At 40.3% G+C, this 12,843-nt stretch overlaps 1 protein-coding gene across 4 annotated transcripts in view; it reads right to left on the minus strand.

Moving 5' to 3' along the window:
* Positions 1-12,843, minus strand: part of TAFA2 (TAFA chemokine like family member 2) — a 479,149-nt gene that overhangs the window by 82,278 nt on the left and 384,028 nt on the right. For all 4 annotated transcript variants that reach the window (XM_063927374.1, XM_063927373.1, XM_063927376.1 and 1 more), the window contains exon 4: positions 5,631-5,783. In XM_063927374.1, coding sequence (XP_063783444.1) covers positions 5,631-5,783 — 153 coding nt within the window. The remainder of the gene's footprint in view (positions 1-5,630; positions 5,784-12,843) is intronic.

Raw genomic sequence — 12,843 nt, forward strand, 5'->3', positions numbered from 1 at the left:
AGCTGCTCCCCAGTCCCCACAATTAAGCAGTGTGAGCACAGATATATGCAGCACACTGAGCACAGATATGGAGTGTTTTTCAGGCAGACAACGTATACTGGTGGTCACTGGTCAGCAAAACTCTGCACTGTACTCCTCCTATATAATACAGCTGCTCCCCAGTCCCCACAATTAAGCAGTGTGAGCACAGATATATGCAGCACACTGAGCACAGATATGGAGTGTTTTTCAGGCAGACAACGTATACTGGTGGTCACTGGTCAGCAAAACTCTGCACTGTACTCCTCCTATATAATACAGCTGCTCCCCAGTCCCCACAATTAAGCAATAAGCACAAATATTTTTGCATCAAGAATTCAAGATTAATAAACAGAGAGGACGCCAGCCACGTCCTCTCCCTAACATTTCCAATGCACGAGTGAAAATGGCGGCAACGCGCGGCTGCTTATATAGAATCCGAATCTCGCGAGAATCCGACAGCGGGATGATGACGTTTGGGCGCGCTCGGATTAACCGAGCAATACGGGAGAATCCGAGTATGCCTCGGACCCGTGTAAAATGGGTGAAGTTCGGGGGGGTTCGGTTTCCGAGGAACCGAACCCGCTCATCACTAATGGCAATCATACATTACCAGGAAAGTCCAGGAACAGAGCATTTTCTCCCTCATGGAGAGGGTCAGGTAGGCAAGTATGCAGTCCATGACAGTGAATTATTTGCTCTAAAATGTGCATACCTTACTGTACAATACAAAACATTGCATAACATGGGATACAAGCTATATTGGCACTGTTTTATATTCAGACACAGGACCCACAGACGTAATACTGCCTGTTGAGCCTAAAAGTTTGGTGCTGCTGTGGGCAGTGGAGGAACACAAGCGAGGTCATACGTTCAGGATCCTGGTTGTCCTGCCCTAATCGGGATGCCAGCATCAAGATAATGACTGCAGGCATCCAACTGCCAGGTTTTTATACTGAATCCCAAATGAACTCTGCTTGTGAGAGCTTACAGCCTATACAGGAGGGACAGACAGACTGAGGTGACACAGTGGAGAGAGATAGTGAGGGAGGAACACATAGGGGTAATTTAGGATACATTGTATTAATTATACAATTTTAAATTGCTCGGTATTGCAATATGAATTGCACTATGCAAGTATGAATTGCTTTAATAATACAATTATACACCAGTACTGCCTGCTAGATATATATATCTAAATATAAAAATATAGGAATACAGTAAAATCAAATACTAAATGTTAACATTTATTGATTTCATTATATCATGTAACATATTTACATGAGTCACCATAACAAATGTTAAATGCAGTATTTTAAATATACTGTATGTTATTATTATCCAATTTTATCCAGCACATTCACTTTAAATGTCAAAGTTTACACCAAACCATATTTCCCAACATGTGGAAGCAGAGCCGGCCTTAGGCATAGGCAAACTAGGCAAATGCCTAGGGCATTTGGTATGCTTAGGGGCACCAGCAGCTTCTGCTGATTAAAATGATATGCAGCATGCCTATATTCTGTGTGTGACTGCGGCTGTATCTGCATACGAAATGCTACATTGCAGTGTATTCCTGGAAATCACTGTAATGTAGCATTTCGTATGCAGATACAGCCGCAGTCGCACACAGAATATAGGCATGCTGCATATCATTTTAATCAGCAGAAGCTGCTTGTGCATCCTAGCCACATAGCACTGCAAATAATGTGATGCATTTTCATAAACAAAAGGCACCTGACGTTAGCAGAGCTGCCAGCTGACTCATGCCAGGCATCTCCTGCAGAACTAGCGGCGGTGCTAGGGGGCACCAGCCAAAATCTTGCCTAGGGCATCATATTGGTTAGGGCCGGCTCTGTGTGGAAGGGAGACTTAGGATTTGAAGGCACAAGCACAAATTGGGCTTGTGGTCATGTGTTGTTATTATTAAGGGGGATACACAAGTAGCGATGTGTGCTTAAATTCAAAATTCTATAAGACTAGATTGCTTAGAAAAGAAGCACACATATCTCCGTGTGTATGCCCCATAGCAACAGCGATGCAGGGCCCTGCGCAGCGCTATAGCCGACTCTAGATTGTCCTTCATGCAGGCACAATCTACTTAGATCGCTCACTTCACCGCTGGCTGAACTGGGGGAGAGATGTGTGCTGCGTGTTCTGTGCAAGATCGCTCAGCACACATCGGTACGTGTGTACCCCCCTTTACACTACCATTGTGACTCAGTGTTGTGCAGGCAAAATATATCCCAGGAAACAGCCATCTTCACACACAGAGACCATTATAAAGAGCAAGACAAGGGTAGTGCAAATGGTATAAGTGCCAGTGGTCAGTGTACATCAGCATTTTCATTTTATCACTTCTAGTTGTTTTCATTATGCAAATAAGATGCACATTTTGAGCAAAAAGACCTTGCGCACTGAGGGGGGCTATTTAGCAATGCTTGAGCAACAGTGTAAATAGACATCTCTGTAGGTGCAATGATTGTGATGATGATGATGATGATGATGATGATGGCTGTCAACCCCAGCAAAGATAAGCAGCAGCTAAATCAAAAGATGCATACAATTCTGCAAATGGGTGAATATAAATGTTACACTCCTTTTGGCTGAATATAACTTAAGTATTGTCAGTGTCATAACAGGTCAGAAGAGCGCACTGTGCAGGTCCTGCTCCCTAAATCCATGATATCACACCTAGGGGGTGGGGTTGCAGCTCTAGTAGGTAGAGCATTGCCTGGAGCATCCTATGGAAAACCCAGACAGCTCCACGGGCTGAAGAGTGTCAGCCTACAGTAGCGCTACTGGCTAAAGGGTGCAAGTCACATTGCTGCCCTTAAAGCCCTGCATCCTACACGATGGGACTGCTTGCACACCCCTAGTTATGGCCCTGGGTAGAGTGGCTATGCGTAATATGCTAATGAAACAAAAAATCTTGTAAAACCTTATTATGAGTTGTGACACTTTATCACACTTTTTTTTCACTAGCATATCACGTAAATCCACACAAATGTCCAGCCAGAAGGAAATTTAATGAGGAGACATCTGTATGAATATTTTTTAGAGTGTACCCTAATTTCTATTATAGAGATGTGCGGCGGGCACTTTTCGTGTTTTGTGTTTTGCTTTTGGTACTGGTTCCATCCTCGTGTTTTGGATCTGGATTGGTTTTGCCAAAACCACCCTTTCATATTTTGGTTTTGGTTTTGGATCTGGATGATTTTTGAAAAAAAACATAAAAACAGCTAAAATCACAGAATTTGGTGGTAATTTTGATCCTACGGTATTATTAACCTCAATAATATTAATTTCTACTCATTTCCAGTCTATTCTGAACACCTCACAATATTGTTTTTAGGCCAAAAGGTTGCACCGAGGTGGCTGTATGACTAAGCTAAGTGACACAAGTGCGCGGCACAAACACCTGGCCCATCTAGGAGTGGCACTGCAATGGCAGACAGGATGGCACATAAAAAAAACTAGTCCCCAAACAGCACATCATCCAAAGAAGAAAAAGAGGTGCCATGAGGTACTGCAGATACACATTCCTACTATCTGCATATGACACCTGCACAGTATCACTTCTCTCATTCTGTACGATCAGTGTAATTATATTGCAGATATATGTTCCTATTATCTGTATGTGACACCTGCACAGTATCACTTCTCTCATTCTGTACGATCAGTGTAATTATATTGCAGATATATGTTCCTATTATCTGTATGTGACACCTGCACAGTATCACTTCTATCATTCTGTATGATCAGTGTAATTATACTACAGATACACACTCCTACTATCCATATGTGACAGCTGCACAGTATCACTTCTCTCATTCTGTATGATCAGTGTAATCATACTGCAGATACATGTTCCTACTATTTGTATGCGACACTGCACAGTATCACTTCACTCATTCTGTATGATCAGTGTAACTATACTGCAGACACATGTTCCTACTATCTGTATGTGACACTGCACAGTATCACTTCTATCATTCTGTATGATCAGTGTAATTATACTGCAGATATATGTTCCTACTATCTGTATGTGACACTGCACAGTATCACTTCTATCATTCTGTATGATCAGTGTAATTATACTGCAGATATATGTTCCTACTATCTGTATGTGACACCTGCACAGTATCACTTCTCGCATTCTGTATGATCAGTGTAATCATACTGCAGATACATGTTCCTACTATCTGTATGTGACACTGCACAGTATCACTTCACTCATTCTGTATGATCAGTGTAATTATACTGCAGATACATGTTCCGACTATCTGTATGTGACACCTGCACAGTATCACTTCTATTATTCTGTATGATCAATGCAATTATACTGCAAATATGCATTCCTATATGTATGTGGCACTGCACGATATCACTTCTCTTATTCTGTATGATCGGTGTAATTATACTGTAGATACATGTTCTTACTATCTATATGTGACACCGGCACAGTATCACTTCTCTCATTCTATATGATCAGTGTAGTCTTATACAGCAGCACTGGACATATGGCAGTAGAGGACACCACCACTGTGACTGGACTGATGCAGCACAATACACCACCACTGAACTGATGCAGCACAACACAGCACCACTGGACTGGACTTATACAGCAGCACTGGACATATGGCAGCAGAGGACACCACCACTGTGACTGGACTGATGCAGCACAAGACACTAACACTGAACTGATGCAGGACACTAAGGACGGAGACACGTCCACTCTCTACACTCTCCAATGCCGGAGTGAAAATGGCGGCGATGCGCACTCCTTATATGGAATCCAAACCATTTGAGAATCCGACAGCAGGATGAGGATGTTTTGCCTCATTCTGGTTTCTGAGTCAGGCGGGAAAATCCGAGACGGACTTGGATCCGGGCTCGGGTAGTGAAGTTCGGTAGGGTTCGGTTCTCAGGGAACTGAACCCACTCATCTCTAATTTCTAATTCTACATCTGGCCAGGGCTTATGTGGCCAGGATATAGGCAGATACCTACAAGTTGCTAGGTGCGTTGTGGATGTAGCAAGGAGGTTAGTCCACGTATTGACTCCAAACCAGAACAGGTTTTATTGAAGATAACAAGATACAGGTGATATAAGATAAACAGCAGTCAATATTATATGGTATCAATATTTTCTGGGCTACGTACTGTACATCAATGTGATGCTTCAATAACACAGTGACAAGCATGTTTGCTATATGCATATCCTTTTATAGAGCCAAGTAAACAACATGCACGTGCAGTCTAATCAGTCTGAGCTTTAAGTCTGGCGACTCAGACAAGCAATGTTATTTTGGCTGATGAGTTATGCCAATAACACTCAGTTATGAGATAACTTGTAGCATTTAACAATTTAACTGCATATCAACACATGATGCAGATTGGCAGACATTGAATAATGACATTTATAAAATAAAATTGCATTTTCCATGAAATTAGCTAGGTCTGTTGAATGAATACATGGAAGCAGACATGTTAAAAGCTATTTCCATTCTCAGAAAACATTTTAAGTGGCAACAGAGAGAAATATTCACATATTGCAGTAATAAATATCTTACATCTGGTCTCAGTATGTAATAAAGTTAGTGTACTTACCATCTACGCAAGATGGAATAGCTCTTGTTGTTCCTGCCACTTGTCCTGGGAAACACGAGCACTTTACTGTTTGAGACCTTTCTTCTATCTTGTTCTTATTACAGCATCTATGGAGTGCCACAACTTCACATGTTCCAGTTCTAACATGTTGAGCTGAAGAAGCAAGGAATGATTCAATTTAGAGTTGCTGGAAATATATAATGAAAATTGATCAAAATCCATTGGCTCCACTTCCAACACTGTTTCACTGATACCGATCTCTGGGGCTGATTCAGAGTAGTATGCAAAGCACTGTGGTTGCGTACTGCACTGATGGAATGTGGATTGTGCATGTGCAGGACGCTTTCTGCACATGTGCAGAACTGGTGCTTCATTGTCGCTCGCAGTGCCCCCAAGCTGCAGCATGACTGACATGCTGGGACCATTTGGGGGCCAGAGCAGTGGCGGCCACAGGATCTACAAAATGGTGGGTGTCGCTCCAGTTTTTTAGGCGTGCCTTTGTCAGGGTTTGCATCTTCCAATCCATTTTTCAGAACAAACTATAGTTAAATACAAGCACAAAGAACTAATACAATTTAAATTAAAAGAAACAAAATACATAACATCTCTTGTTTTCCATTTAAATAAGAATCTTGTTTTCTGCAGTTCTAATGGAAATATCTATTACGTAATGCAAATAGACAGGCGCAATTTGATATAAGATGTATCCATACACATTTTTATGTGCATGGACAACACAGAAATGAGTACCTTACACAAATAAAAACTGATGTATGTCCAAATATTAATGAGGCCTGAAGTCTCTACTTCAAAATGCTTTTGGATTAAACCCCTTCTTCCTAAATGTAATAGCCTACAAGATGCACACTCTGGTGAGATAGCAGTGAGTCTGCCCACATTTTTAAGGGGCAATCATTTAAAAGGCAAAAACAGGTTTTAAATGATTAGCACTTTAAAAATATACCGGAATCTTGCCAGAGCCATCATCTCACAGGCTATTATGAGCAACGAATTGTGGTAATAACTATGCAGAGGGGGAAAAATGTACACTTTTTTCATCAAAATGTTAAGCTCGTGAAATGAAAAAAAAAAAAACATTTCTAAATAAGGTGTTCTTCTGACATAATGCTAGAAGTGTGAATATGTCAGGTCTACAAGTGTCCATTGTGTTTTCTTTATTTATTTTGTTGCTTGGTTTATTCCACATTTCTCATTCTACCGCTGTAGTTTTTTCTATTAACTTCAATCATTTTAGTTTTTTATTGTTACGTGAAAATTACAGTAATGGAAATATAAAACATGTTTTATGAAAACAACCTTATCTATAAATACATGTGGAGAACTAGCTTCTTAATGAAAACATTAAAATAAATTAATTACTAACAAATACAAAATTATCAGTTGAGAAATGTGCCCAGCCCAAAATGTTTAGAAATATATAATTGTACTAATAAAACTATATTATATATTAGATTGGCCAAATATTGCTAACTGGATAGAACAAAATAAAGAAACATTTCTGAGCTTGTCTGGAAAATGTAGAAGTGAGACATTGGGGTATATTTACTAAAGTAGGAGGTTTTTTTTAGAACTGGTCATGTTGCCCATAGCAACCAACCAGAATCTATCTATTATCTTCTAGAAGCAGCTAGATAAATGTTAAGTAGAATCTTATTGTTTGCTGTGGGCAACATCACCAGTTCTAAAAAAAACTCCCACCATAGTAAATTTACTCCATTGTCTTACATGCCAATTGGCTGTCACATTGCTACAGAGCACATGCCCAGCATAAAATGGGCAGCATTCTCCTACACAGGAAATGGTCACCATTCTTTTATGTAGGAAGTAGCCAGAATTCTACACAGTTGAATATACACAAGTATTAACATTAGTAAATTACCGACATACCAAAGACAAGCTGGTGGAGAGCAGCAGACCATTCACTGCTGTTAAAAAGGGTACTGCTTCAGTTAGGTGGTTACATGATTGGATCCTATATGGATTTCCATATAATGCAAGCTGATAAGGACATAAACTTCTATTTGTGGAACTATTCCTGCTACTGGTATACTGTACATTCAACACCTGGGATTTCATTATCTTACACCACAGAAGGGACTTTCAGTTTCAGATTAACTTTGATATGGGTATAATCTTGATTATTTCTTTGGAACTCTCCACCACACACAACAGAAAGCTGCACCAATGGTCAGTTCAATGGCTCTCATCTGGAGCTCAACATGGTGTGCAGGCTATCCTGCTAGGACATTAGGGCATTTTTTTGGTTCTCACTCAACCCACCTTTTTGTTGTTGGTGGGGGAATCATGTATATTCATTAGGGGAGACTTAGAGCAGGCTGTTGTTGGGAACCTGTGTGTGAACTGGAAGATATATATTTAGAAGAGACAAATCCTTTTACTGTCCATTACTGAATATAAGCAAGCCCACATACACAATGAAGACTTGTGTCATTTACTCACCTCTGCTCTGTTCACCTAGATGTAGCCCTTGCAAGCATGTTCTAACCCCAGTGCCGTTTTATGGAATTGGTCTGGTGTACCCAAGGCATTCCTTCATGATAGGTGGCATTTGTATGAAGCTGTCATAAGGATACTTGCAAGTGTATGCTGTCCATTGCACTTGTGCTAGATGGACACTATACACAATTATATAATAGATAAAATAGCCACACCTCGCTAACACAGTGGATATGTTTAGGCTTATTTTCCTAGAGAAAGTACGGACTGACGCATTTCTCAATTGATGATAACTGGTCGTTTCTTCCTCTGAAGAAAAGACCAGTTATCAGTGGTTGAGAAATGCGTCAGGTCCGTGCTATCTCTACCTATTATACTGACATCACAGACTTTACAGAGCCATTCACTCCGTTGTACTATGAGCCGCCTGTCTTGGCTTCCTTGCTAAATAGAAACAGCGGCTTTGCAGGACACTGTTTTGATAATAAACGGTAAGCTCTAAAGATCACCTGAGCTGCACACGGAGCCGTCTGAAAGGGGATTAGAGAGCCGTTCACACTGCTGCATTCGGAGCCGTCTGTCTGGCTTCTTTGTAAAACTGAAGCCACGGCTACCCAGGACGCTGTGGATAAAGATGTCCAATACACAGCTTTATTCAAGTTAAATACGGAGCCGTCCAAATTGTGCTTTCCGGCAAATATTAACCACGGCTTTGCAAAGAGTCCGTCCCACGGTAGCTGTCCCAGTTACAAGACGGCTAATCTGACACCCATCTAGGTGTTACTGTTTTGGATATATTGCTGGAAGGGCAAGTATACATTTCTATTGTCACAGTGTACACTTGCATTTTGTATCAATTATTGGAGATAAATACTTAATTCATTGCTCACTTCTGAGGGCGTACTTCTAACCTTCGAAACAAAAGTGATTACATCTACTAAATTACATTCTCTTTCAATTTCTCTACCAGTAGTCCTTTTGGATTATTGTCACTTACCAAAATAACTGTTTATTGATGATTTAACTGATACAAATTTAAGTGCGATAATCGTAACATTATATACTTTCATTTGAAATTTTGTTACATTGTCTACTCTGGGATACCTTGTGAACTGGCTACTTATTTTTAGAAACAAAATCTGATTGTTATTGCTTGTATAATACGTAAAGGGATTTATATTACTCATTAATCATTTAAGATTAATTATTTTAATAAATAAACCATAAACCAAATGAGAGGTTGTTTGCACTCTCTACTTCTTTTTGTCTAAAAAATAACACACTTAGACACTAAATTTTAAGTTCAAAAGAGTGTTGGTTATTTTATCTAAATGGAAGAAAGGAATAGGAATTTAAAACAAATATGAAAGTAAGTACAATGGACCCTACAATCTCTATCCCTTACCATATAGTAAACATATATAGTAGGGTGGAATGACCTTACTGGGACTGGGAGCAGCAGCACTTTTACAGAGCTCCTATATACACTGGCATATAAAAGCCTTTTACATCCATTTCCCTGATTTTTCCCACATTCAGACCCTACTAACTGCCAGCCACTGGGGACTTCATCTGAGGTGATCTGCAGAGTCTGGGGACGCTAGTATAGGTCTCTGCGGGTTGTGGTCTCCCTTGCCGGAGAAGCTGGGAACTCAAATCCAGCATCCACCCGGTGCTTGCGATCCACAGTGGGAGTCACGGGTGGATGGAGCCGTGGACGCTGCACAAACAGCCTCAATGCACCTGTCCTCTCTCCTCTGGCCCCACAGACGCCGAGTAATTACCTCCTGACCGCATCTCCAGCACTGAAGAGGAGGTGAGAGGTGCAGCAGGCACCATTACCATTATTTACATTATTACAGCGGTGGCCATTTTGTCCCTTGCATTCAGATTCTATATTTGCTTGGATTTACAACTCATAGCCCACAACTGACTCTGCATTTTTATTAATGAGAATATTCCTCTTGCCCCTTCACTTTCCTGGACTCTGTGCTAATTATTCAGTTTGGGCTGAAATACACTGAACACTCCAGTGTAACAATATTGACTCATACCTTCTGTTGTATCCCTCTTCACCCGGTCTGCAGCTGCACGTGGATTCTGTCACCCTCCACCCGTGCCCCAAATTTCCTGTAAACTTTGTTTTCATATTCACATGTCTTATAGCCCTGCTTTGTATCACTGAAGAATTAAATATTTTGTAAAGGAAGCTTGTTGGTCTGCTGGTCAGTCTGCAGCCCTTCATTTGTGTATTGTCAGTGATTTCTGCATATGTTTTCTGGGATTCATTCCCAGGAAGAATCATTTACATGACATGTAACCACTTTTATACAAGGTGCCGATAGCCTTACTTAGAGGCCTCATCTTAGTCAATTTACTAGAGACATTTTGATATTGATATATATTGTGCCCATCCAAGGACTCTTTTGTCTTTATTGCAGTTTATATGGAAAAACATCTCACTGCTCCTGCTTCAACTCAGCCCCTTCAACATCAGCAGAAAAGGAGAGCTGATCCAAATATAACATCTGAATCTGACACAAAGACATTGTCGCCTGCTGCCAAGAAATCAGTACTTCCTCAAGACTCATATGTTACTTATAATGATGTGGTAGAAGCTATCAAATCGACCATGGGTCCACTTTTATCCCAGGCAGTCTCTGACATTACATCTCAACTACAGGATCCCACTCACCAAGTTTAAGAAACTGAACATAGAGTTGGTAATTGATTTCAAGACATTTCTCATCTTTCACAAGTAGTTCCCAAATTGTAAAAAGAAAATGACCAGCTCTGGAATAAGGTTGACAACTTTGAAAATCATTCCAAGAGGACAACATCCATCTCGTGAACCTTTCAGAATCAAAGGCCCAGCCTTAGCTCACTTTCTGCAAAATACTCTTCCTACCCTCTTAGGGATTGAATCTGAATGTAGTTTCCCTCCCAAAATTAAGGGTCCCAGCGCTCTCTAAGCAATTCCGTTTAGTTGATGTTTGGAGAGCTATCAATCCGACTGACAGGGATTATACCTGCCTTTCAACAGCCCATCAGACTCTATCCAGAACTGATTATATATTGTTAGCCTCCTAATTTCCTAACGAGCATGATGTTACCACTGAACCAATAAGCTTATCTGACCACGCGTTAGTGTGGATTACTCTTCAGACTACTGTAGATAGAGGCTCTTTTAGATTGTGGAAGTTCCCCAATTATCTCTCCCAACCCATATAATTCTGCCAGAGAATTGAGTCCACTTGGATGGACTTTAAACATGCAAATCTGTGAAAGCTCAGATCCTTCATTATTTTGGCTAACTGGTAAAGCAGTCCTCCGAGGAGTCGTCATCACATATGTGGCAGCTTATCTTGATTTACAATCCAAATTAACTGATACTTTTCAGAAATTTAAATCAGCCCCTACTCCATCTAATAAATTAGCACACTTCACTGCAAAACTTCATTTTGATGAATACTTTACAATTAAAAGTGAAGTTATCTTTTCTCCATTAACTATAAATTCCATAGATTTGGGGGAAAAAGGTAAAAGTCCTTTCCAACTTGACAAGAGGTTCTCAGCCATCTATGCTAGTCCAACAACTATATTGTGCAGATGGCTCCATGGCAGACTCGAGCGACCAAATCACTGAAATTCTGAAAACCTTCTATACCAAAATGTATTCAGACCCTCTTACCAAGGGTTCTTCCCCCACTGAGGTTGATCCCCCAGACATTTCCACCCCTTCCTGAATTTCTTGAGGAATTCTTGCAACTATTGGATGCCTCTGTCACAACTGAGGAAGTTACGAGAGTGATTCAACAATCTAAACCCTTGAAGGCCCCTGGTCCGGATGGCCTATCCGCTGAGTTCTATAAAATTGTATTACCTAGGTTTGGAGAGAATTTGGTGGCATTTTATAATAATATAATTCTTACTCACTCTGTACCACTTTATTTTAATTCAGCAGTCATTAAATTGCAGCCCTAAGCCGGGCAATGACCTATCTTTACCTGGATCTTACAGATCAATCTCACTATTAAATTTCGATTACAAACTATTTACAAAAATCCTTGCTGATAGACTGAAACTATCCTGACCAGACTGGCTTCATTTTAGGTAGACATTCTGTGGTTAATGTAAGGAAAATTTTGGCAGTAATTCATCACTCAAACACTTCAGTTTCTACTTCCCCTAAGTTAGTGGTTTCATTCGTTGCCGAAAAGGCATTTGACCTTGTTAATTAGAATTACCTTTTCACGTCTCTTCGCTTATTTCCCTTGATGGATATAAAAGCTGGGGGGCAGCTTTTATATCCATTTTACAAACTCTATATCATACTCCTCTGTCACAAATATCCTGTAATGACTCTTTATCTGCACCTTTTGCTGTTTCTCGGGGCACAAAAGAAGGCTGCCCTCTGTCCCCTCTTTTATTTGCCATCTCCATAGAGCCATCGGCAATCACTAAATGAAATTCGGCTTTAATTGTAGGTATTAATATTTGATCTAAACTTCTCAAAGTATCATTATATGCGGATAACATGATCCTTTTTCTTTCTAATCCTGCAACCTCTCTACCTACTGTCCTTAACTTTATTTACTCTTTTGGCTCCATTTCTGGTTATAAGGTCGACTTCGACAAATCATAAATCCTCCCTTTTCATGGTTCACCTTCATATTTTCAATCATTACCTGTCCTTCAATCCTTCCATACTTCTTATTTGTCAAATCAATATTTA

The sequence above is a fragment of the Pseudophryne corroboree genome, chromosome 6, assembly GCF_028390025.1.
Source record: "Pseudophryne corroboree isolate aPseCor3 chromosome 6, aPseCor3.hap2, whole genome shotgun sequence".
In the NCBI taxonomy this organism is placed as follows: domain Eukaryota; kingdom Metazoa; phylum Chordata; class Amphibia; order Anura; family Myobatrachidae; genus Pseudophryne; species Pseudophryne corroboree.